The sequence below is a fragment of the Odontesthes bonariensis genome, chromosome 15 (genome assembly GCF_027942865.1).
Source record: "Odontesthes bonariensis isolate fOdoBon6 chromosome 15, fOdoBon6.hap1, whole genome shotgun sequence".
NCBI lineage: Eukaryota > Metazoa > Chordata > Actinopteri > Atheriniformes > Atherinopsidae > Odontesthes > Odontesthes bonariensis.
In genome coordinates this window covers 19,905,821-19,931,510 of record NC_134520.1, presented here as the reverse complement: position 1 = coordinate 19,931,510, position 25,690 = coordinate 19,905,821, and the positions used below count along the sequence as shown (strand labels likewise).

General features: G+C 41.0%; 4 protein-coding genes across 6 annotated transcripts in view; 2 read left to right on the top strand and 2 right to left on the bottom strand.

Moving 5' to 3' along the window:
* Positions 1-6,488, top strand: part of p3h2 (prolyl 3-hydroxylase 2) — a 57,081-nt gene extending 50,593 nt beyond the window's left edge. The window contains exons 6-15 of the mRNA XM_075485415.1: positions 1,079-1,168; positions 1,656-1,696; positions 2,715-2,806; positions 2,922-3,049; positions 3,164-3,259; positions 3,450-3,600; positions 4,307-4,424; positions 4,533-4,608; positions 5,103-5,243; positions 5,382-6,488. Coding sequence (XP_075341530.1) covers positions 1,079-1,168; positions 1,656-1,696; positions 2,715-2,806; positions 2,922-3,049; positions 3,164-3,259; positions 3,450-3,600; positions 4,307-4,424; positions 4,533-4,608; positions 5,103-5,243; positions 5,382-5,474 — 1,026 coding nt within the window. The 3' untranslated portion in view covers positions 5,475-6,488. The remainder of the gene's footprint in view (positions 1-1,078; positions 1,169-1,655; positions 1,697-2,714; positions 2,807-2,921; positions 3,050-3,163; positions 3,260-3,449; positions 3,601-4,306; positions 4,425-4,532; positions 4,609-5,102; positions 5,244-5,381) is intronic.
* Positions 5,975-14,773, bottom strand: ccdc181 (coiled-coil domain containing 181). 2 transcript variants are annotated; one of them, XM_075485416.1, is made up of 6 exons: positions 13,154-14,773; positions 11,827-11,931; positions 10,424-11,404; positions 10,120-10,266; positions 9,319-9,476; positions 5,975-8,686 (listed from the first exon to the last, which is right to left on the bottom strand). In XM_075485416.1, exons 2-6 carry the CDS (start codon positions 11,926-11,928, stop codon positions 8,515-8,517), a joined length of 1,560 nt encoding a protein of 519 aa, XP_075341531.1. In that variant the 5' UTR covers positions 11,929-11,931; positions 13,154-14,773; the 3' UTR covers positions 5,975-8,514. The 2 variants fall into 2 exon arrangements, with proteins under 2 accessions (XP_075341531.1, XP_075341532.1); XM_075485417.1 differs by lacking the exon at positions 11,827-11,931.
* On the top strand, positions 14,513-19,329 carry cpox (coproporphyrinogen oxidase). The gene is made up of 7 exons (XM_075485418.1): positions 14,513-15,202; positions 15,412-15,555; positions 15,737-15,847; positions 16,315-16,456; positions 17,039-17,257; positions 18,506-18,610; positions 18,693-19,329. The coding sequence occupies exons 1-7, from the start codon at positions 14,653-14,655 to the stop codon at positions 18,775-18,777; spliced, it is 1,356 nt and encodes a 451-aa protein (XP_075341533.1). The 5' UTR covers positions 14,513-14,652; the 3' UTR covers positions 18,778-19,329.
* Positions 19,330-19,818: 489 nt separating this feature from the next.
* prrg1 (proline rich Gla (G-carboxyglutamic acid) 1) lies at positions 19,819-25,424 on the bottom strand. 2 transcript variants are annotated; one of them, XM_075485419.1, is made up of 4 exons: positions 25,338-25,424; positions 24,471-24,511; positions 23,419-23,579; positions 19,819-22,317 (listed from the first exon to the last, which is right to left on the bottom strand). In XM_075485419.1, exons 2-4 carry the CDS (start codon positions 24,478-24,480, stop codon positions 21,853-21,855), a joined length of 636 nt encoding a protein of 211 aa, XP_075341534.1. In that variant the 5' UTR covers positions 24,481-24,511; positions 25,338-25,424; the 3' UTR covers positions 19,819-21,852. The 2 variants fall into 2 exon arrangements, with proteins under 2 accessions (XP_075341534.1, XP_075341535.1); XM_075485420.1 differs by lacking the exon at positions 25,338-25,424 and adding an exon at positions 24,795-24,899.
* Positions 25,425-25,690: the final 266 nt, after the last annotated feature.

The window sequence follows — 25,690 nt, the reverse complement described above, 5'->3', positions numbered from 1 at the left end:
TACAGCTCCTGGACCAAATGTGACGTTGAAAGCTGTTACAGATCAACAAAAACTTCTTCTTGTGGATCTATTGTTGTTGGGACAATTAACTTAATCAGATGAAACAATTTGAGGAATAGTACTGCTGGAGTAAATAATACACCCTAGAGCTTTGTTATACATTGTTCTGTAAGTAAAACACACTTAATAAATTCTTCCCATGGCGCTCATTACTCTTATAAGTAATTAAAGTATGAGTGTGTGCCTATAAGAAGGTTTCTTCTGCCGGGCTGGTCATCACTCCCTGTAGCTTTGAAAAGTCAAGCAGTGCTTTGTTGAAGTCCGAAATACAAAGAATCCTCTTTTTGGAAAGCCAGCTTTTCATTAGAACTAGCAAGGCTGTGAGGAAGTGTGAGTGAACATAAAGAGAGCAAAAAGCAACATGTTTACATTTTTTCACTTATAGCTTACATTTTTCCAGCCCTCCCACTCTTCCGGTCCCGTCAGTTTACAGCACAGTAATTGGCCCACAGATTGCCTCCTCTCCCTGTGGCCTCCTCCCCCCCTGCTTCAGGGAGCACATTTTGTGGAGTCTTAGATGCCAGACCCAACCTGCCTCCCTGCCAAAGAAATCTGCTTTTCAGGAACTCGGGAGGAGGAGGAGAAGTGGGGTCAGAATGCCCGCAGAAGTCTCTTAAACAATTTTGGAGCTGGTTATTTGGAGGATGACGGAAAAGAAAAATGTTGCAAGTTGCCCAGTTTCATCACAAACTCACTCCTTCTTAAAGATACTTTTAAAGTTTAACTGAGTCCTTGATGAGTTGATTGCCAACTTTAGAATATTCCCATTGGTGTAGCCTTGGTAAACAGAAGGGAGAATTTTAAAGTTTGGAAGAATGATAGTGATGAGCTGTGGTTTATTAAAGACTTAGATTAAACTACAAATATTGTTTCAAAATGAACACGAAAAAAAACAAAGAAAGCTTTAAGACAAAAATTATTTTAAATTTTTAAATACGATTTTTTTTTTCTTCTGTTGTTGTCATAAACCATTTGGATTCATGTGTGTGTGTGTGTGTGTGTGTGTGTGTGGCCACAGAAGGCTGAGTGGTACCTGAGGAGGCACAAACGGGAACTCGAGCTCCTTCTGACTGGCAGCAAAGTAATGGGTGTGGAGTTCACTGAAGGGGTGAGTTAACAGAATACAACAATATTCAGAATTGTGTTCATTTTTCAATTATATCTAAAACTTCGAGGCACACTGTGAGAACTTGGTGACAAACCTACACCCTTACATTCTGAATTTTGCCTTAAAAAAAGACACAATATTTTCTAATTTAACATGTGGTTACTATTAAGTTAGTCCACAAGTCTCTGATGTGGTGCAGATCTCCTGCTGAGTGTGTAACAGCCTCAATGTGCCCCTGCTGCCAGCTGACTCATGGCAGGGTAACAGGTGTCTGGCACAGCTGCCCTGCACTGTTTGGCCAGCCAATACCACCCCCTGCTGGCCAAGACCTTTCACATTTTAATATTCTCCGGATTTACGACATCTCGTGAAGTCTAAATAATTAGAAGAAGCCTTTCTGTGGTGTATTATAGCTGTATTTATTAACCAAAGCTTCTAACAGTGAGATATAAGCTGTTTATAGATTTCCCCTTGGTCTCTCTTGCAGAATTACTGGAGCAGCACAGGTGGAAGGGATGACTCAAACAGGTAAAAAGACCTGAAATGTGAACTCTTCAATAGGTCAACATGCAGTTTGCCACAGACAAAAACAGTATCAAAAGATGTAAATGTAAACCTGTAAATAACTTTGTGCACTCAGCTGCTTGTTCCACAGTCACGTACACACATACAATGCAAAATAATACTCACAGGATAATTGTGAGGGAATGATCAGTTGTAGTAAAAACCTATTTTTGAGCAGTTCAAATACCGTAAGTTGCCTCAATGCTCAAAATAAAAATAGTGGCTTTCTTGGAATGATTATTTCAGAGTTTTGCCATATTTTACTGGCTGAAAGAGCAGGTATGCATATGCCTCCAGTGAAAATGTGTTTTTGATTTAAAAAGGTACCACTCATCACTGATGGTAATGAAGGCTAGTTTGTTAGCTTAGCCTTTTTTTTCTGTATCTTGTGTACTTTTATGCAGTTTACTCTCTATTATAAGAAAAAGAAAAAAACTTTTGTTGTAAAATCAGAATATGATAGCTTTTATGCGGTTATAGAAATTGACAATAGTAAAAAGATAATAGCATCAAGGGAAATAAGGTGACAGCTGTAATTTTTTTTATTGTAACTGAAGTAATTTGCTGGAAACCCTGATTTATGGTGTAATCTGTGACTACAAAGCTGCTATTTTAAATGGCTGAAAAACCCAACCATATATATATATATATATATATATATATACATATATATATATATATATATATATATATATATATATATATATTTAATGCTCAGAATCAAGAGTTAATGGTATTAGTAAGTGTAGTTAATGGTGGAAAACACAAGAGGAGTATTTATAAGAAAAAGATAGATATTTTTCCTCACACAGACAAAGCTAAAAGGAGTTCCAGTATTTGCTTTCGTGATATACACATAAACCCATCCTCAAATGGATATTAATATTTCTCTATGTCTGCCCCAGTGTCTAAAGTGATCAGTTATTGCAGATTAAAGTCATAGTGATGATTATTTTTTCTTTTCTCTCCTCTCCTCTCTCAGGATTCCCTCTGGCACAGACGGCTGGATGGAGTACGTTCCCATCTCAGAGAAGAAGAATGTCACTGCTGTTGCCCCACAGCAGCTCAGAGAAGGTAACCCTCTGCCCTTTGGCAGTTACCGTAGATCAATTGGACTTTGAGCTGAATTGCTAAGAGATGGGATAGATGGCATATTGTGTTCTTTAACTTCTGTGCTGTGATTGTGTAGGTGGCCCCTTGGTATATGACAGTGTCCAGCTGGTGCAGAACTCAGTGGCCTTGAACGGGACCCAGCGAGTGTTGTTTGATCATGTTATATCTGAGGAGGAGTGTGCAGAGCTCAGAAACCTGGCACATGTAAGGATATCATAAAGTTATGGGAAAATAAGGACTTTTCATAGCCAAAAATATGTCTATGATTCAGTAAAGTGTGTTTTAAGCTTATTTGTGGCTTTTGTCCTTGTCTTCCAGTCTGTCACCATGGCGGGAGATGGCTACAGAGGGAGAATGTCTCCACACACTCCCAATGAGAAGTTTGAAGGAGCCACTGTACTCAAAACACTGCAGGTACACTGACTATGAAGCATAAACAACTCCCTGAGCTCCACTGCATAACTTCATCTAAAAATCTGTCCAAATTGTTTTCAAAGTTACAACATTCTCATTGCTAACCCTGTCATGTGTTCTAACTCGTGCAGATTTGAATTGGATCTGTCTTCAAATGCTTTTATGATCTTTCATTTTCTCCTCCTTGCAGTATGGTTATGAGGGCAGAGTGCCGTTGAGGAGTGCTCGCCTCTTCTACGATGCCAGCGAGCGGGCAAGGCGAATTGTCGAGTCCTATTTTATGCTGAACTCGACTCTGCACTTCTCCTACACACACCTTGTGTGTCGGACAGCCATCACAGGTGGCTGATGCAAAGAAACACATGTCACTTGATACCATCACACACACAGTCATTTATTTTTTTGTCTTTAATTGATTCTCTTAAAGACAGTTGGGGTGATTTATTGGCAAAAATCCATAACTATGTGTTTCCATTCATGTAGTATTATGTATCATTGTGTTTTAGTTTCCTTTTGAACATATCATTTATATCCAAATACTCCAAGGGTTGCTCTCCTTCAGTTTGTTTTCTTAGAAGGGATAAACTAAACACTGGCTTTATAGCTGACCTTTTGTGTTTTCAGTGACTGAAAACAGACGTAAACTAATTTATAACCAGTACATGTAGCAAGTCGTATCAATCTAAAAGTAGATACAAGTAAAGTCAGGTCCAGGAGTAAAAACCTGGAAATCTGCCGCTTATGGCATCTGTATTTATTTAAAGAGCCCATACTATGCTCATTTACATATGAGGGTGCTTTTGCACATACTCTCACCCTTTGTCTATATTTAAGGTGCCCTTAATAAAAGGCCCAGTAAGCTCTGATTGGTCCAAATCTAAAGTGCCGCACAAGTGCGTTTCAAAGTGATGTTTTAAAATAAAGAAAGAATTAGATTTAATTTGTAGAAGAGAATGACTCTCCAAAAGCATATCAGAAGCATAATATGACATCTTAAAAACTTTACAGATGTATATTTATGTCTTTGTGGTGATTGTTTGTTCTTAGGCCAACAAGATCACAGGACTGACCTGAGCCATCCCATCCATGCTGACAACTGTCTGCTGGACCCTGATGCCAATGAGTGCTGGAAGGAACCACCAGCATACACTTACAGAGACTACAGGTGCGGCGCTTGTTTTTACCACTGTGATAACTCTTATCCATAGTATTTCCCATAGTGAAAAACTTCATTCCCCTGCACTGATGATCTGTTCTCCTTTACTTTTTGCAGTGCACTGTTATATCTAAATGGAGATTTCGAAGGAGGGGACTTCATATTCACCGAAATGGACGCCAAAACAGTCACGGTGAGAATGTATTTCAGCAAGATTAGATTTAGTTCAAGGTGAAAGATTAAGTACACGGGAAAGCTTATTGCAGCCGAGCTTCATGTATACGCACATCCAGTTGTCTAGACGGATATATGTATCCTTCCAGACTTTAGCCAGTCTTAAACACATTTTTAATTTTAGACTTTGGTTTTTGATGTTTAGCTTTTAAAGATTAAAAAAGGTTAAAGATTAAAGGTTGAAGGTTAAAAAGTTAAGGCGATGAGGTAAGGACATTTTGATTTTACCTTTCATCAAACTGTGTACTTATAGCCAAATAAATATATAAACACGGCAGGTGTCATAAGAAAGAAATAGAATTTCTCACCAGTTTTTGCGCTCAGTTGGACTCAGGTGTAACGCCTTCATGCAGAACTACTTGCGTAAGCTGAGTTCAAACAGAAGGCTGAAGTGAAGAATTCATTTTAAGCTCACTTTTTGGCCCTGTTCCATGGTGGTGTCATTCTCTCCAGGCATTAGTGAAACCCAAGTGTGGAAGGATGGTGGGTTTCTCATCAGGGGGGGAGAATCCGCACGGCGTGAAGGCCGTCACCAGCGGGCAGAGGTGTGCAGTGGCTCTGTGGTTTACCCTGGACCCACTCTTCAGAGAACTGGTAAACATACATGTACATCTGAAAAGTCTCAAGTCACAATAATTGCAAACTATCTTTAAAAGATACTTTCTAACCTAAATAAAGCTGTTGGATTCATCTCAATTTCAAGTTTTACTCATTTTTGTTTTTCTTCTCCAGGAGAGGCTACAGGCAGATGAGGTGATCCAAGCTTTGGACACGCAGTCTGTTTTGGATCAAGGCCTCAACATCAACCCTAAAGATGAACTGTAGAGGCACCCTCTCCAATGAAACTCCTCCATATATATATACATACATAGATAGATATCTGTATATCTATCTATGTATGTATAGATAGATAGATATGTATTTCAACTATTTATTGAATGACCTTTGGATCAGAACATTTTTATTTTTGTACTGTTTGAAGTGCAAGGTTAATGATATTGTCCTTTTGTGTTTTCAGTTTTTGTTTGTGTAAAATCTAAGTTTGCCTTTTGGTCCTTTGTCTTTCAGTGTTTCATGTAACTCATACCTGTAATCTCACTGAACTGTGAAGATAACGTTTCCCTGCTTTGGATTGTGCTCCTGCTCTGGACAATATTTCCAATTGGTTTAATTATTCGAAAATACGATCAATATATAGTTGTTGTAAAATGCCTAACTTTCAGTGGTCAGTAGTTTTAACTTATATTCATTATCATCCTCACAAATGGTACAGTTAAACATGTTACTAACAACGTTACATTATTCAGTTTTGACGTTCTTGTGCCAGTATGAATTATTTTCAAAGTAGGCAGTGCACTGTTTTTCTGCTTTTGTTTAGTTTTTTTCAGTTCACTCGTAATAACAAAGCAGAATACTGGTTTGAATGTTCACTGATGTGAGGACATGGTGAGTGTATGTGTGTGTGTGTGTGTGTGTGTTTATGTTTTACTCTTATTTATGTCTTTAAATACTAGACAGCTCCTGTCTGCATTTAATATGAGGACATTTTTTTTCATAAAAGATGCCAATCATTCCTGTTTCAAGGAATATGTATTTGTATGGTTTATATTTGTGTTGATGATTCAGATGAGAGGTCGAGTCGTGCACTGTAAATCCCATGAAAGCAAACGTAAAAGAGCAACTTTGTTTTTCTACACAAATTCATTGTGCTAACAGGAAATGGAATCCTGTTGTTTTATTAGGTTGGCCACTTTTGTCTCACTGATATTTAATCATGAAATGCTGTACCACACAAACATGTGTATGTGTAAATTAAAAAGCAAACAAATCTTCCAAATCTATATGCAACTGAGTATTGTTTTTATTCATTCGTGTCATATGTCATAGTTAAGATGAAAGAATGAAAAACTATTTAGGTCCATATTCAGAGCCCTTGCTTGGTCAAAGCACGTTTGACCCAGCTGGGTTTAGATCCCGAGTCTGGACCTGGCCCACTCCAGCACTTTGACTGAAGCCACTTCTTTCTTTACTTGCTGATATGCTTCTGATCGTTTCCCTGTTGAAAAGTCGACATTAATCCCAGTCTGAGATCCTGAGCTCCCTGAAAAAGGTTTTCACTCATCACCATAGGGACGGTATTAGTGAGGTGATGCTAAGTTTCCATCTCGTGGTCTGAGACTCATTCAGGTGCATTTTGTCAAACTACTAATGGGCTGTCTTGTGCTTTTAGTATGGAATGGCTTCTGTTTGGCCACTTCCTGTAAAAACCTGATGGGTAAAGTGCTGTGTAAAGTGCTGCACTGTGAGCTGCCTACAACATTATCTGCTGTACTTTTGGTTACTTTAAATGCTTTTCTTGGAACCCAATTCTGTTCTGAAGGAGTATGGACAGTTCCCTCCAACTCACAACTGTATTTTCGCTCTGACAGAAACCATCAGCGGTGAAAACCTTATATAGTGTTTGCCCTCTTAATTAAGGCTCATAAATGTACTTAGTTCCTGGTGGACTGCAGTTAAACTCCCCCTATCCTAAAAGTGAGGTTTTAGCCTTGTTAGCTTGTCCATGAGGTTGTTTCATGCGTTTGTTACAAGATATATCATGAGCTAAATTGGCCATCAACACTATGGCTGAGGATCTACATAAGATGGGTTCAGTTGTTCCAGCCATTAATCCAGAAGACACTGAATATGAGCAGATATGACGATCACATGGTAAGTTTATTTTTATGTCATCTCTCTGTTTTGTGCTCAATTAGCTATTCTTGAACTGTAGTTGCCAGGGCTCAGCCCTCTTTGAGCAGTACTCATCGCTTAACAGCTGCTTCTTCCACCCGTCAGTTGCTGCCAGAAGACCCTCCAAAAGATAAGAGTTGTGGGGCTCATCTCTTGAGAAACCTGATGGCCTCCTGGTCTCACTGACCTTCTGCCCTGGGCAGAGAGTGAGTACCAGCAGGTGCCGCCATGAAAAACCCATGAGCCTCGGGCTCACTGAGGGAGAGATAGCGGCACAAATCAATATTGTTTTGCTATTTGTCAGTTTTTGCTTTTTTTCTGGATTAGTTTAGCAGAGTTAGTTTTATAAAGTCAAGGAAGACTTTGCCGACCTGCTGAACTGGTGAGCAGCAATGTGGGTGAGGTCACGAAAGTGTTTGGAATTTAAATTCTAAAATCATAGAAAGGACCAGTATTAGCTGTAAGAAGCAGTGTCAAAACAAAGTCTGATTACTTATAGCATATATAATAGAATATTTCGATCTTTCATTTCTATTAATTTTATAAGAGGTTCCAAAAATCTGTTTTTGTGCTTTAGGAGAATTATGTGTTTGATTGATCACAGAAAAGGAAATAAATCTAGTTTGAAATGAGCATAAAAACCAATTGTGGAAGCCTTGAAGGGACAACTGAACACTTTCCAGATGCCCAACAAGTAATCAAACACTGATAAAAAAAAAAGTCAAACAGCTAGAAATGGTTTACTTCTTAGGGTATACTATAGATAAAGTAAGGTCCATCTAACACTGCATTCATCATAACACATATAAAGTATATGTATATATATAGTAAACCTTTGGACTTTTGGATTATATACCAATAAATATTTACACTGAGAAGAGGTCGCTATGGTTTCCATTTTTATAAATATGCTTTAACACAGCACAAAATAAAATAAAATTAAATAAAAACTGGAAAAAAAAAAACATGCCTAATAATTCACACTCCTTCTTGTGCTGTTCAGTTTGTGGTTGAATTACTGTAGGAATAGATTGCTGTTATAAAATGGATTCCAATATATCAATCTAATCTATTAATTTAGACGACTCCACGTGAAGTGTGAAATTCAGAGGACATGTTTGTTTAGTCTTGTTTAGAAGTGGTAGGCCAGCTGTTCAGTAAACCTGAAGGATTTGGTTTCATTGACGCTGCACATAAGGTCTCTCATGCGTCGTGCTCGTCTCTCCTCCAGCACCAACCTGCGGGAGTGCTCTCGGGCCATCTGCTGCTCTGCTCGCTTCTCTGCCCGTTTCCTCCTCAGCCAGCTGAGGAGAGAAGAAGTCAGTAACTAGTTTAATTCAACTCTAGCTTAGGGGTCAACTGAAAAAAAGATTTCCAGGGCTTCCTTTGAGACATTTTGCTGACCTACAGTCCAAATGCCTAATGAGGCCTGTGAGGTGAGTGCTTATATCTTTATTCTTTTATTTTTATTTACATCAGATATTGTCTGATCTGTCTGATTGCATTAAAGCTGAAGAGTATTCCTTTTTCTTTATTTCCTGGATATGTCTGCTGTTAAACACAAAAATGCATCATAAGGTGTTACATGTTTCCTTATTGTCCCCAACTCAAAAATGAACCTCCAAAGCACTGGACTGTAACAAACTTCCAGTTTTTCCTTTTAAAGGACCACAATAACTTCTGGCTTCCTCAACGTTTCCGTAGACTCAGACAGACTCTGAATATATTCAACCTGCAAAACCCAACTGAACTCAATGTCAAGTGAGAAAAACAAAGATGTTATTAATAAATTGGTTTATTCGTCTTTACTCAGGCTCAGTAATGTAGGAAAATGAGAGCAGAGAGATTACTACTGTAGCATTAAATCATTGAACGGGTAACAAAGGTTTCATTGCTCCACCCCTCATCTAAAAAAGACAAAAAGGATCAAACTCACAGTTTGAAGGCACGTTCACACTCCTCACGACTGTGTAACAAGTAACCACCGTCCTCTTCGAGCCTCCTCATCTCCACGAGCTGCCTCTCTTTCTGCTGCTGTTCGTACTTCCTCTGAAGCCACAACTTGAAGGCTCCCTCTGGGTCAACGGAGTCTCTCTGTGAGAGGAAGCAGACGTTAAAAGAAAATCCTTTTTCTTTTTAAAATAGTAGGTTCATTTTAACATAAAAGAATGAAGAATGAGTTTATAAAGATTTTGGGACAAAATGTGCAGGATCATTTTGAGGATAATCATTTTCCTCTCTGTGAGTCCGAACGCAGTCACTGTACACATAAAATTTGGCTTTTGTCTAACAAAGCAAATAAGAAAATGACGGGTTCGTAGATGCTTTTTTGGTTTGTTGCCTGATTCAAATCTTATCAACTAGAACATGAAGAGTTTTGTCACCCCATAGAAATGGCCAATAGGTGCCACCTCCAAACCCGCTAAGTAGGCCATTTTCCCATATGAATACAGCCTTGTTTGGTTTGGTCAAAGCAACATAACAGTGTGTTTGCTCTTGCTAAAACGAACCCCTTCAGACAATTACAACAGTAGCAGATATGACTGATGAGTGAGGCAAAAAAAGCCCACTAAGCTCATAGGAGGTGGAGATTGGAACTTTCTGGCCATACCTATGGGAATGGAAACAAGTGATATACTGTAGTAATTTGGTGGCATAATAACATTCAAATCGGGTGTCCTCACTCTAACTTTGTATTTGTATTTTCGTGGGTTGTTTAGCCCTTTTGTGGCCATACTTTCGAGTTCATGCTCTCTAACTCCTGGGCTCGGATGATCCTTCTCTCCTCATGAAGCTGTTCTCTTTTCCTCATCAACCAGGCTTTGAACGCCTGCTCGTTCTCCTGCCTCTTCAACTCCTCTCCCTCGCGTTTTCTCTCCTCTGCCTGACCGGTAAAAAAACAAGAGAAGGGCAAGCATGAGCTAATAAGTACACAGTAAATAAAGCAGGTCACCAAAGGCCAGAGAGACTGTACAAATCAATGATATTTCATTTTATTCTTGATTTCTACTACGGTCTCGTTAACTATACGCACTCCCTACCTCTCTGGCCAGCCTCTCCTTCCTCTCCTGGGTCCTTTGCAGCAGGTCTTTCTGTTGGGGGGAGAGTATATAGGTGGCCTGGAAGGGTGTTCCGGTGGCAGACTGCACCCGCCGTTTGCTGTCTCTCCTTTGGCTGCTTCTCTGGCTTTGGCCTGCTGAACTGGGCCTGATCCTGGGCTGTGCTGGAGGTCTAGGTGCCCGAAGGTGATCGACACCCAGATGAAAAGAGGAAGAGCCAATACGGATCTGAGCAGTGGAGGAGGAAGTGTGGGTCTTTCTGGTGTTCACAGTCTGCTGTTGGATACATGGTAAGGAGTGGGAAAAGTCACTGAAACTGTTTGCTATAGGAGGGAGAAGACTTTGACTCTCCACTTCTTTCATGCTTACAAGGTCAAATTTCCCATCCTTTTCCACAAGCACTTTGCCCTCCTTTGATCCCTGCCCTCCCTCAGAGCTTGACCCTCTGTATCCCCTGTTTTCATCACGAGGGGAAAGTTTTAACTCAGACATCTTCCCTGACACTTCAGTGTCTGTATCTACATCCTTGGCTCGCACATCCTTGTTGGCTCTCGCGCCTTCTAACTCCCCACCGTTGCCATTTTTCTCAAACTGGACTGGAGCCACCACTAGGTCCACCAGCTTCTCTTTAAAATGAAGCCGCCTCCTTCTTGTCATATCCGGAGTTTCCTGTTCCTGCAGTTCCCTGTTAGCCTGTTGGATCTTGTCCAATATGTATTTCTTTTCCTCGTTGGTCTGGTCATCAATCTCTGGAGGAGGTGGAACTATAGGTAAGGATTTACTTGGGCTATCTCGATCTGAATCATACTCCAATGGCTCCATAGGAGAAGGCCACCTCTCATCATCCTCTTCCAACTGCTCTGATTTTTTGCTTCTTTTCTCCTTTCTTTTCCCTCCTTGTTGTTTTTCATCCTCCTCCAGTTCTTTGTCTATATCTGCCTCTATGTCCTCGTAGTCGGGACCCTGTGAGGTAGATAAGGCAGACACACTGTGCATTCATTGCTCGAGTTTGAATGTAGACGAAAGAGCCACATCAACACTTCACAGGTAATAGTGTGCTAGTGTGATAACAGATATGTTTGTTTGCTCATCAATATTGCATCTGGCAGTGGAGCAGTGAAAGTATACCAATGTATGTCACCAGCATTGATTTCAAATGCAAACAGTGAGATGTGTCCAGTCAGGTAACTCAACACTATCAACTGTGACACTTTCAGAGCGCTCTGTGGGTAAGTGAAACAAGCCGAACATAGTCTGCAGTAACTAGAGCAGAACTCCACGTGTAATTTCACGCAGTAAAACTACAAGCAGTGTGATCAATAAAGAAGAAAAAAGATGTACAATAAGTTTTGTGCAAATTTGTTGTGCAGCAAGGCCAAACTTACATGGTCCTCACTTCGGCTCTCCTCACTGATCAGCCAATCCAGATCCTTTTCAAAATCATCTTCATACTCCTCCTGAGATCTTGTGCAAACAATCTCAGTCATAATCTACCACAAGGAGATGAAAGAAAAAGACATGGAAATGTGGGAGTTTGACTTTTTTTACACAAGTGAAAGGAGACAAAAAAATTATTTTAATTTAGTCAGTCCAGGACCATATAATTTAAATCTATTTAAAACTTAACCATGGCGGAAAAAAGCTAACAATGTAGAATAGTTCTTATTCATCTGGGGGTTAATGCCACCGTCAGTATACCAGAATAACCTTCTTGACCCCAAACAAAGATGATCTGTGAAGACATATGTACAAAAGTGACGTTGACATTTGTGGTTGTTTGACTTTGAATTGTAATATTTTAGTTGATCCCATCAGCCTTGGGATAAAGCTTACATCTTGGCTCAAAATGAAAAGCATATATATGAAACACATGGCTCAACATGAAAATATTCTTATGCTTACACTCAATGTATGTAATTCTTACAAAATTTTTTGGCAAAATGTTATGAGGAAAAACTTAGCACAAATATGGCAGAGATGCATTTATCTATGGAAAAGGGTCAACCACGTGACATCACAGTTACATACTTTGTAGATAGTGACTGTGGCCAGAGATCCATTGAGATAGGAGACTGGAAATGTTATCATGTTGACTGAAGTATAGAACGGGATATTACAACAAATATACAACAGCAAATAAAACAAATCACAAGCCAAATATCCTTAATTATATATTTACTTTCATTTTCATGCACTCCTACATTTTTATTGCTGTGGCATAAATTAAATCAAGTCAATTATATAGAGACTTTATTTCAAACCTAAAACCCACTTTTTAACCAGACCTATTCAGACCATACTGGGCTGAACCCGTAATTTGTCGACATCTACTGGTAGATGTACTGCCTGGTTAACTGTTATCTCATATTTTTGTTTTTAATCACAAATACAACAACATAATGCTAATTTTTTTCCGTTACTTTTCTCACTTCTAAAAATACTATTACTCAGAACCTTTTTTAATGGATTCAAGACAAGTTATAACGCTTATTGTGTAATCCAGTTTATTTTTATAGCTCTGTGGATTAGAAAAAAAAAACAGGACAGGACAGATAAATGCACCGAAGAGCAGAGCGTGCACATATAAAAATCCTGTTAATGTTTTTCTTTTAACTTATTTCCTTTCTATCTCCCCATGGATTCAAAAATAAAAATAAAAATAGCGTTAAAAAAAATACAAGCAGTGTGGTTGTTTGTTGCTCTTTAACTCACCAGCAGCAGCTTCTTGCGCAGTTCTCTTGATCAGTAGAACCAGCGAAATAATTTCCAGGTTGTTTTTCTGACTATTTCTCCATTTAGCTGTCCCACATACTGCGTGGCAGTCTGTGGACCAGCACCTATGCACATAATCTGCTTCGAGTCCTTCTACAGCACTAAAAGGTTTAATAGACCTGTCGCCATAGTGACCAACAACACGCTTTACTACTTGCGCATGCGCACAAAAGTACACACGCCAATTTTTGTTTTGTTTTGTTTTTTTTTTGTTGTTTTTTTTTATCACCAACGATATAACAAACACACAAAGGGTATTCATAAAAAAATATTTACTGAATTTTGTAGGATTTTTTTAAAAAGCTAGACAAAAGCTAGAAGTGTCTCTTAAGGCAAAGACAGTGGATGTCAAAACCGTTTGAGGAACTGGAAACGTTAAATTGACGTGTCTTCAGATTCGTGTGTATGCTGGGTTGTGGTAGAATGATTTACTGTCAATTTATTATTTTGTATACACAGGAATATGTGAGGTGAGATCCCACAGCCACTCAAGTAAAACAGTAAAAACAGAAATGTAAAACCAGGCAACCCGGTATAATCTTTGCGCTTGGCATATTTCATTATGAAGCATCAGCGTGTAAGCAAGATGTATTGTTAAAGCTAGTATTGGAGCAGTTAACTGCTTTCTATTCAGGTTTATAAACGCTTGTTGGTGGAAATAGATCAATCGGGAGTGACGTGTTTCGTGGAAGAGGACATTTTAAATGAATAGATGAATGAACAAATATTACAAATACATATTTTTCCAATCTTAGTTTTGTTTTTTGCTTTTTTTCGAAACGGACCCCAGATACGATTGGTAAGTGTGGCGAAAGAAGCCCAAGGAAGAAAAAGAAGAAGAAGAAGCTCGTAGGGGACATAGACATAATATATTTGTCTATGGTAGGAGGATTGGAACCTTCCGGCCATATCTATGGCAACGCATTATTTGTGTTTGTTTTGGTTTTTTTTGTTTGTTTTTTTGGGGATATTTTGGACTATTTAGAGGTTTTCTGAAATTAAACCATGTGTGAGGTTTAACACAGGAATTTGACTGCTGGTCACTCAAACCATGGGTTACAGCAGACAATGATAAATGGTACGTTTGAAATAAGTTTTACCCTAACAGTAATAAAAGGTCTAGGATGGTTCGTAAATGACTGATAAGGTTAACCACGGGGCACATGAGAAATCCTTGAGCACGTTCGTGTTTAGACGCACTGCACTCTGGGTAATGCAGTTTACAATAGGCTTGTATAACAGCGCCGTGAGCATCGCGAGTAAAAGAAAACTACGTTTCCCGCATTCCCAGCTATCAGTACCCAGAAACCACACGCCCATTTGCTTGACTTTTAAATAGATAGCAGCACGTAGGCTCAACTTCTGATAATGTTGCGTCTACCTATTATACTAGTCACGTCTGTCACGTACTGACAGAGAAGCGGGTCTTTATCTTAGCAATGGCTACTATTGTCTTTGTTTCGGCAAGGAAAACGGCTCAGGCCACCACCAGACGATGTTTGAGTCCACATTTAATGGGCCTCGCTAAAGCAGGAGACTCGGGGTTGTTGTTACCCACCACTCATAACCCGTCAGTGACTTTGCTTCCGGGAGCAAGATGGTTTTCCAGGAGCACCGGCGCACGCTTCATGTCCCATGGGACTGCAGGCAGATCTGCAGCTGGACGAACCAGGAGGGGAGTCCTGGCACTCAGTGGAGCCGCAGCGGTGACGGCTGCCGCGGCTGTGGCGGGGTTTTTGGCCAATGCTAACCACTTCCAACGTGCAGAGATGGCAACCAGGGTGAGCAAGGAAGAGGAAGACATCGTGGAGAGATGCCGGGAGTTCATGTCCCATCCAGTGACCGACATCAGTGTGCTGCAGAATAGAAAGGAGGATATGAGTACCAAAATGGAGATGCTGATCATGAAGACGCAGACCGAGTTTTGCAAAGCCTTACAAGAGGTGGACGGTGGGAGCTTCAAGGTGGACCGGTGGGAGAGGAAGGAAGGTAGTGGACTAGCCTAAATTCAGTGTGTAACTATATTTATTTTATTTTTAAATCTTAATCTCACTGTAATGTAATTATGAGTTTCTGTAATCACTATTTTTTTTTTTAGATATTCTAATACAGTCATACACAGGCCTAAGGTGGAGCTACCAGGAAACAGAACAACAAATTCAATGTCTTGAATTTAATTTTTTTTTTTTTTGTGCAAGGTGGTGGAGGAATCAGCTGCGTGATGCAGGATGGAAAGGTGTTTGAGAAGGCAGGGGTTAATGTGTCGGTGGTGTTTGGGAACCTGACTGAGGAAGCAGCAAAGCAGATGAGGAGCAGAGGAAAAGTCCTCAAAGGGAAAGATGGTGAGTTTTGCTAAAGGTCTGATATTGCTTACGGCCAGAGGTGGTTACCTTTATTCAGCTACACACTATAGAAATAACCAATATATTTAGACCCAGCACCTACTCGCACAATTACACTCAGATATCAGCAAAATGCTCAGCCGTGGCTGTGTTGAACTTGTACATTTTCTATTTCTTTCAGGAAAGCTGCCATTTTGTGCCATGGGTGTGAGCTCCGTCATCCACCCCAAGAACCCCCATATACCCACAGTGCACTTCAACTACAGATACTTTGAGATTGAAGAGGAGGATGGTGAGTGTGTTGGAGTTGAAGTGATGACTAGGATTCGGTAAGCTGAATCACATATATGGAACGTGATATAGAGTGTCACGTTCCAGTTAAAAGTTTGTTATCATGCGACCAGGTCGTCATTAACCACATGAGGATGTGATCACTGGTGTTAAATTGAGAACCGCTCTAAATCAGTTCTGAGATGAGAAAGAATTCCTGCAGCTGCAACTCACTCAAGTGAAATGCTGTTTAAAAGAAACGCCTTCTGAGCATCATTTTGATCTGTGTTGAGTACTTTGCTCCTTCTTGTTGAGAAGAATTAAAGCGATTAAAAGTTTCAACTTACCGAATCCTAGTAATTCATTTAACTCTATCAGTGTCAACCCTACAGATGTGTCTTGGTGTCAGTCACACTATTGAGCATGTTGATGAATGATAAGCTGTGTTTCCTTCTTCCTGCTCTTTGTGTGTGTGTGTATGTTTTCCAGGCTCTAAACAGTGGTGGTTTGGTGGAGGAACAGACCTGACCCCAGTTTATGTTGATAAAGAAGATGCCTTTCACTTCCACAACACCCTGAAGGAGGCTTGTGACAAGCACGACCCACAGTACTACCCTGACTTCAAGAAATGGTACCATTACATCAGTTTTGTGTGGGTGTGTAAAATTGACGATGCTGTGCGTGTGCGAAACTGAACGGGTGCATCATCAGGCTGGATTTCTTTGTATTTGTGTGTGTTTATATGTGTGCGCCTTACAATGGGCGTATCCTCACTGTTAGATGGTGATAAGAAGAAGTCTCTGCCTAAAATCTGCATACACAGAAAAACCGTTGAGCAGTAACAAGAGCCAAGTCAGTGACCGGTGTGGAAATGGAAAGGATGGGTGTGGTTTTATCTGCTGTCGCTTGCAGTTTTGTTAATGCTTTCAACATATTTTTCATTTTGAATCTCGGAAATAAAGTGACGTATTGAGAAATGCATTAGTCATTTGTCATTAGTCATTAGTCATCATTTGAGTTGGGTGAAAAGACTAATTTGTTCAGTTGATATGAGGCTGCGTACAGCAGCTGGTTCAGCCTGGGTTGACCTGCAGAAATACTTGTAGGAAGATTATTCTGCCTCCAGTGGGGGACGTGTTCGCTGTTTTCTCATTCAAACCCGTGGCTTGACTTGAAGTGAGTAATTATGCGGTCCAATGCTTTTGCCGTCCAGGTGCGACCGATACTTCTACGTCCGCCACAGAGGAGAAACCCGTGGTATAGGTGGGATCTTCTTTGACGACCTCGACTCCCCGAATCAGGAAGAAGCGTTCAATTTCGTAAAGAGCTGTGCTCACACTGTGGTGCCTTGTTACCTTCCCATTGTCTACAAACATCTCAATGACACCTTTACAGATGAGGAGAAGGATTGGCAGCAGGTGCGCCGAGGGAGGTAAGTAGAGAATGCAGGCAGGAAATTAAAAATGTAGCCCGCTATGATTTCACTGATTTGACCGTATTTATTCTCACTTTCAGTTCCTCCAGGTAACGTCACAAAGTTCACAGCACTTATGTTAAATGGGCTGGAGTTTTAGAATCTTTTCTTCTTTTTTTTTTTTTTTTTTTTTTTTTAAGTACTCTCACTTTCATTGTTTGGTCAGCTATTGAAGCTGCAGTTTTCAGACCTAATCTACTCAGACTTGGACTCCATCCACTGCCTGTGTGGTCCAAAGCCAGTGCAGATCCTGGCAGAGCTCACTGCCTCCATAGGGAGTCATCTAGTTGGAGAATGAGCGAAAGGGCTAGTTTATGAATGAGAGGAAGTGTTGTAGTGAGTTAGAAACTCACTCATTGATTGGATGGCTGACTTGTGGTAGGAGGTTGGGCTGAAGTAATGGGTATGAGTGAGTCCTGGTTAAGTCTCGTTCGTGAACTTCAGTAAACTATAGACTGTTTGAAAATGATTCAGATTAGCAAATTTCATCAGGGATAAAGTTTCTGTTTATCACACCTGGATGTGTGTTTGTCATGTCAATGAAAGTGAAACATTAAGCAAGTAGTTTTTTTTTTTTTTTTTTTTTTTAATTCTTTGTTTTTAAAGTTGACAAACATAAAATGTGTTTTCGTACCATTATGTCAGGAAAACAATCAGGCGAGGGGGTGAAAAAAAACTGTCAAAAATTTACAAAAGTACTTTCTGTGATATTTTTACCCGCTGCCCTACAAAACCCAAACGAAATGTGCGTAGATGTAACCTGCGGTAGCCATTGTTCTTTATATTGTGTTGTAGCTCTTTATCCACTAAGCCTCGTTCACGTCACTATGTTGTGTTGTGAATAGGATCAATTTACAGCAGTTTCCGTCCCGATATAGAGTTACTGTTGTATTCTTATTGTTCTAAATGTAGATTTGAGAGCAAAACTAACGAGACTGTACTCACAAAATGTTCTATTTGAGACAAATGAAATCTTTGATTAAACTGTAAATCCAAAGTTTTAATTGCAGTTCAGCTAAACCTCACGTGCAGACCACTTTAAATATGTAAAATGCATCTCTATTGCTCAGAATTGATTTATAGTTTTTAAGCGTATTGTCTTAAATTGCTTGAAGTACTATAAAAAGAAACCAAATTTGAGATTGACGCATCATAAATCATATGAAGCTTGTGTCTCCAGTTGGCGTTTTGTTGCTTGTGTTGTAGATATGTGGAATTCAACCTGGTGTACGACAGGGGAGTGAAGTTCGGCCTGGCCACGCCTGGCTCGAGAATTGAGAGCATCCTCATGTCCCTCCCGCTCACTGCCAAGTAAGCTGACAAATCCCTGCTATTTAGTGATGACAACATGCTGTCTGCGTTTCCTGGTAACAAACTCCTCTTTCATCCTCAGGTGGGAGTACATGCACGAGCCTGCCAAAGGTACCAAGGAAGCCGAGATGCTGGACGTGTTACGAAACCCAAAGGAGTGGGTGTGAGCTCAGTGTTCACAGCGTTACACGTCGAAACGAAAAAACAGTTCCAGGAAAACCCTCTGACCTGTTTGACAAGAGCTCCATTTAACACCACATTTACCTGATCACGTTACATTGCAATTGTTTGAAGACCTAATTGTCTCTGGTACTTTTCCTTCTCTCCTGCTACATTTTGTCAAATCAGCCTCAAAGTTTACTGCACTGCAAAAACACGATTAGACTCTGTTGTTTATGACAAATGAGCTTTGTTCGATTTATTTCCACTGTCTGGGACAGTAAAGACCAAATATTGCAACTTCACCGGTGACCTGCTTTTAGGTCCACTCACTCTGATGAATTGCTCCTTTTAGCAAGAGTTTGTATTTAATTTTTTATTTATGTCAGGGATAAATTTGGCTTGCTCTACTTGAAGCTGTCAAGAATTGTGCTCTCTTCTACTCATTTTTAATGAAGTGCTGAAAGGAAAAAAGGACAAACTGAGCCATCCTCCGTGTGAGTGTGTGTGTATGTATCACCACTGCTGTCACTTATCAATAAATCTAGTTTTGACGTCCACTTGTGTCTCCTCAAAACAATGGATGATTTTTCTTTTTTGACAGTTGCAGCTACAAAAGAAATGGTTCCCTCCTGAGCCATGTTTACTCTGGGGGTTTTTCTCTCAATGGAAGTTAATGAGTCACCTCCCGCTTTGTTTGAACAGCAGTAAATGTGGATTTTGGATCATGTTTGACTGAAGATAAATGTGAATCACAGGCCAGGTGTCCACTTGAAGACAGAAAAATGTACTTAAAACGCAACTGTTTAAGCTATTCCTCTTATAATTAATTTAGTCATTTTCCCTTTATATTACACAATTTTGGACCACCACTACATATGTATTGACCCCGAGTCAACTGTTTGAATCATCGGTCTAGCACTCGGTGTATTATTGTATGTAAATGATCCTCAATGAAATCCATTGTGAAGAAACACAGTAGAAGGCTTTTACACTCACCAAACACAACGATGATCCTAGTGAGATCCGAATGACACGAATACACGTAGCACATTGTAAATGTTTTATTACAAATGTTAATTCAAGCTTTTGCACAAGTCAGGGTTTTTATAACAAGTTCCCTTGCATTTAATGTTGTATAACATTTTGTTTTTGTAAGGCATTGTAAAAACCAGAAGAAGAAAAAAATAAATCTGCGTCAGTAACAGTTCAACCGCCGACCTGAACGGAGTGACAACCTCTACCAGCACGGCTCGGTTCAGGTTCGCAGCAGGTGCCGAGGTTCACAGGTCAACTCAAACGCAAATACAATAATAATAGTCAGTGCTCAAAGTCTGTGAGGTGCAGACAGGGAATATGTTACATTTATCGGTGTCGGAGAGGATTTGACGGGTATTTTTGGTCTTGGCGTGTATACAGCAAAATTGCATATCGATTATGAGCACTCTTCTCCAGTGAATTTACATTAACGTCGCTTTTGCTGAGACTGATGCCGATGATGTAAAACAAAACACAGACTGTCCTACTTCTCATTAAATGACTCACCTGAAGCGTAAACACTTAAGTGCCTTCATTTGTTCACAAGCTACTGCAGTAGTCACATTAGTATCAATGCATTAAACTGAACTCCTATGCCATAAAATAACAATCTGACTTTAACTTTCACACACACACACACACACACACACACACAATCTATACACATATACAGTATAGAGGCTCATTGCACATGCTAAACATCAACTTCATCCATAGAGACATTTTGATACAGGAACATCTCATCCAGGAAGCTCCCGTCTCTGCCGCTCTCTGGCCCTAATTCCAGTGCAAGTCACTGCACAGCTCCTGAAAGTAGTACAGTGCAAAACTCTGTCGTCATGTCTAGAAGTAGAACTGCTTTTGGGGGAGGGGGGGGTGTTGGTTCACAATCAAAGCAAGCTCTGAGCAACTATCAGTGGCCCACAAGTGGGCATGAGCCTCATCATGTACAAACAGTGCAGACAAGTCCTAACCTCACATGTGCAGGCCGAGCTTCATGCGTTGCCGAGATAGAAGTAAATTTGACACGCGTACACGAAACACCGACCCTTTTTACAGCTTGTGGCCTGATCTCAAATCTCCAGGATATTCTAAAGCATATCATGAAGTTGGATTGATGCATTAGTTTGGAAACATAACTATTTAAAACCTGCATTAGGACATCATTTTGATACCAACAATGAATTAAATAGCTGATGTTAACATTAAAACATCAATGGAAGAATATATAGTCATGACTGAATGCTTTTTTGTTTTGTCGTCTTCAGCCTGAACATTTGTTGTGCGGTGTGGTCTTAATTTACCTTTGATACAATATGTGGGAAGCTGTTTACCTTTTACAGTATGTGATTTATTAACTGGCTGGTGTCAGGGTTAGCCATGACAAACTAATTTGAACTTTTTTTTCAGATCGTTTCTGCTTCCTCCCGGTTACATAATATGGCTTAATGCAAATTTAAAACAGCCTGATTATTGATTACAAAATACAAACTTTAAAATGGAAAACTATACATATTATTTTGTCTAGAGTTAAAGATATTAAAACTATGTACAAAATATCAGATGCTGCCCACTGAAGTTTAAAAAACAAAAAACAAACTTGGCACTAATCCAACAATAAAGCATCGATCCAACCCCCATTTACACTTAGAACGGTTGTCCTTGGCAACGGCAAAGAGGGCCGTCTCTTGTTCACGCCACATGCGGCTTCTCTCATGTTTTGTTGAACAACATGATCTACTGCAGTGTGACAATGCCGATGCATTTTGAGGAAACGCAGCAGAGATGTTGACTGGTTTTGGTATTGCAGAATCACTTGCTCCGTCCTGCCATTACTTCACCGCAGTGATGAAAGGTTAGTGCAAATTTCAGAGCTGGCACCAGAAAAGATTGCATTAGTCCTCTGACCCAACAGTTATGGAGTGTTTCTGTTGTGTGTGCTGAATGGGGAAGGCTGGTGATGCCGCAGTAGTAGCACTGCTTAACAATAAGATGGTCTTAGTGTAGGTTAGGACTTCTGTTTGGGTGGTAGCTAAGAGACGCAGTTACTTCCCTGGACCACCGCTCATTCTAGCGGAGCTGTTGTTCACGATGTCCTCATACTGTGGCGGCGGCTCTGTCTCTATTTGGACATCTGTATGGCCCACGGCCTCCTCATAAGATGGCGGCGGGTCTCCTGCGCTTCCTCTCCCTGATGTGATCTCGGAGCCAGGATAAGCTGGGCTGCTGTGGACACTGAGTTCTGATTGGTCACCGTGGTGGTATTCCCTCCCCCACTGGTCCATGGAGACCACTGACAGAACGTGGTTGTGATGCGAGTGTCCCAGACTGGGGCTGCGCTGCGAGCGCTTACGGGAGTGGCAGCGCCACACAGTGATGGCGATGGCAACGATGATGAGCAAAACCAGAAGCAACGGCACGATCAGGTACAGAGAGTGGACTCCGCCCACCGCCGACTCCAGGCCTCCAGATGGACTGCTTTCCCGGACATATTCCTCCCAAAACCTTTTCTGCAGAGTCAGAGCACAGGCACGTGTGCTGTGAAAACCACTTCAATTGACTAATGTTTCCATCAAGACACCGTCAAACATACAGTAGCCGAGTCACAGCACACACACACACACACACTGGCCACAGTGTGAATACTTTTTCATCTGGATCGCTGCAACACAAAGGCGGGAGGCAACAACAGCCGAACAAAGAGACCACGTGACTGTGTACGTCCATCTGCGTGACTTTGCTCTCCGGCCACTTACAATGGGTTTCACAAATATGCTTCCCCCTCTAGCATGCACTGGGCTGTTCTTCCTGTTGACAAAAATCACTTCCTGAAAAAACACTCACATTCCAAAAGCTGCCTCTCTTGTTCTGGGATTTCACTGTTGGACAAAATAATCACTGGAGTAGGAGTAGTTTGAATCTCTCTTTTTTTCATTTTGGGACACTGGGTGGCTCTAGACTGGAGTCCAGTTCTCTACAACCAAGCAGCTAGACAGAGTTTTTGTATTGTCCTGAGGACACCTGTGCAAATTGATTGATTACTTAATGGAAAATGCCATCTTGGGTTTTTTGGCATTATGAATCAAATAACAGAGTTGGACTTGAATGAGACCCCCAGTGCGTCCCCATGGAGTAGCAGCTGTGGCACCCACCCATCACTCAAACCAGCCCTGTCCTTAAGAATTCTACCTTTAAGCCTAAATACAATCAAATCATGTGGGTTACGTAAAGTTTGCCCTTCTTCAGTCATCATGACAGGTAAAATCAGCCATAGGGAACGGTTTTTGTATCAGGCTGCAAACCTGATATGATATTTTATCCTGGAAGTGTATGTGGATTGGCTCGCTTTTGGAGCCAAACTTAAGGGGCCATTAGAGGAGGGGCAGTCTTTGTTACTACAGTGTTTACTTGATTTTTTCTGCCCTGTGGGGTTGCTGCTCAATCTATTCAGTACGACTGCCTGCTGGAGTTGATATCTATGCATTAGTATTACAACTGACTAACTAACTAATCCCTGTCATCCTACAGTGGGAAGTAGCAGGTGTTTTCACATCCTCTACTTTTCTGCTCCTGTGTCCAAAGCTCAGGAGAGGAAAAAAAAAATATTTTACCGTCTTCTCTTCATTCTCAAAAGCCTCGCGGGCCTCCTCATAGGTGCAGACCTCCTCACGGCACTCCCTCTGGATATTGCCCGGCTTCATCTCCTCCAGCAGAAAGTTGGCCCTCCGAAGCCGCCTCAGCACCGAGTGGGCTGCGTCCGCTGGCAGGAACACTGTGAAAAGAGCAACAGGAGATAAGTGGAGGGGGGAGACGGGAGGGCGAGGCAGAGACAAGGACAGCGTAAGAGAAAGGATACAAGACTGAGAGAAGTGTGAGAGAAAAGTGTGAGAATCGCGACCACAAGCAGGGACAAGATAATGAGAGAGAAAAGAGGGAAAACAGCGTAAGAGTCAGTAAGCAGAACAGCATGTGGGAGGGAGCAAGAGCGAGAGGAATTATCCAAAGAGTGAGTGAGTGTATTGAAAAGGAGGCAAAAGGACAGAGATGTTGGGAAAAAAAGGAAGAAGCGAAAAAATGGAACGAGGAGAGAGGCAGCAGAGCAGAGGCGAGCGCTGCTCTGTGCCCACATTTCTGCATAAAAACAAAAGCTCCTTTGATTTAGGCATCCATTCCAGGGCCACATAAGAGAAAGTGGAATGAACTTTGAGAGACAGAGCACCCCTCTGTTTCACCAATCAAGAAAATACACACACACAAAAAAAAAAAAAAAAAAAAAAAAAACTCTCCAACAGAAACTGTGCACAATATGCCGCAACATGCCCTGGGAGAGTTGGATGTGTTTGTAATGCTCCAAATATTAATAAGTAACAGCCCCTGCATGACTAAGAACTTCAAGGAATGGGATTAGTACAAGAGGGAAAGAGAGAGAAAGCAGGAGAGCTCAAATGTAGGAAGGAACGGGAACTGTTACTGTGTTAAATACAACAATGAAGAGCTATAGGGTCACGTCCCAGGGACAGATGTGTGCGGGCTGAAAATCAACACTCAAGGTTGAAGAAAGACGAAATCTGAGAGGAGTTTCTGCTTGAATTTGGCAGTGATTCAGTTCATGCAAATGTCTGCCTGCAGGATGAAACCACGAGTGCAGTGTCAATAAACTTACCACTCCCCATGATTCCTGCCAGTGTGTTGGGGGTGATTTAACTGTAGAAAAACCAAAAACACACATTAATGCACAGCTTTGATCCCACTGATACACACAAGAGGGTAATTAACCAAAGCCTCCCTCTTTTGTTTCGTTACTAAGAAAAGCAGTTTGACGACAAGAACATTCAAATAAGCTTACAAAAGACTGAAAAGGGAGATGGTGTACATTAAGACTACTTGCACGAGTTTTAACTTGTAGTGGTAATTAACGAAAATTGCTGCCAAACACGACACGGCGAATAATTGCAGATCAAATCGGTAACAGCAAAAATGCTCTTACGGGCTATAATTCAATATTCAGGCACCTCCAACATTTCTGAACAGCCAGGAGTTGAAAGGCGTCGTTGTGTGGCCAACACGAGCTCATCCTTGACTAAACTGACAGTGACCAATGGCGGCTGCTGGCCAGAGTTACACACGCGCACACACATGAATGTGTTACCGGAATCCTGCTCGCAGATGCCCAAAATAGATGACGAGCAGCGGAAACATCCTAAACAAAGCGCCGCCGCCCCGTTACAACAATAACCCGGGATAAGGGAAAGGTGCGGCAATGTCCTCAAGGCGATGTCCACGGTGACTACATTAGGTTTAATCTTGTTTTTGCGGCTGTGGGTCGGTGATCGGGTTGGAAGTGATTAGCGTCCAATGTATTCACATGCACGGATGATTTGTAGGATCAGTGCGCCTTCAGCCTCGGATGCCTTGGATGACCGACGCGTGGATAAAATGAACGGTTTTCATTCTGAGGGCAAGATCTCGAGTTCCATCCAATGATATAAGCTTCCCTTAGTGTCGATTATATAATATAGCTTCGTCTTACCTTTTTTCCGTCCCCAAAATGTGCATTCGTGAGCCCTCTTCGTCTCCGTGGCCCGAAAGAGTTGCTATGCGCAGTGCGCAGGCGCACAGCTCTGTTTGTGACAGCGGGCCCATTTCCCAGATTTAAAGGGACCGTCTGGGTCAAACAGAGATGAAGACCGGCTAATTAACTTCAACTAGCACAGCATAAAGATAGCCGAGGGTATCAGGGTTCAATCAGGCCACGCTTTTTTACCTCTTGGTCATTTAAGGTCCGATACAACTACAGATTAAGAACTATATAAGCCATTGCAAGCATTTTTTTCAAATCTATTTGTTATTTTTGAAAAGTTTTTTTGTTTTGTTTTGTTTGAT

Coding starts and splice junctions, on each gene's coding strand:
- prrg1 (XM_075485419.1), bottom strand. Junction 22,318..23,418: donor TTGAGAATGAAGAGAAGACG/GTAAAATATTTT, acceptor CTGACTCTGCAG/AAAAGGTTTTGGGAGGAATA.
- cpox (XM_075485418.1), top strand. CDS start 14,653: ATGGCTACTATTGTCTTTGTTTCGGCAAGGAAAACGGCTCAGGCCACC. Junction 15,556..15,736: donor AGTCCTCAAAGGGAAAGATG/GTGAGTTTTGCT, acceptor TATTTCTTTCAG/GAAAGCTGCCATTTTGTGCC. Junction 18,611..18,692: donor TCCCTCCCGCTCACTGCCAA/GTAAGCTGACAA, acceptor TTTCATCCTCAG/GTGGGAGTACATGCACGAGC.
- ccdc181 (XM_075485416.1), bottom strand. CDS start 11,928: ATGACTGAGATTGTTTGCACAAGATCTCAGGAGGAGTATGAAGATGAT. Junction 10,267..10,423: donor AGGAGAGGCTGGCCAGAGAG/GTAGGGAGTGCG, acceptor TTTACCGGTCAG/GCAGAGGAGAGAAAACGCGA. Junction 9,477..10,119: donor TAGAGAGCATGAACTCGAAA/GTATGGCCACAA, acceptor TTCCTCTCACAG/AGAGACTCCGTTGACCCAGA.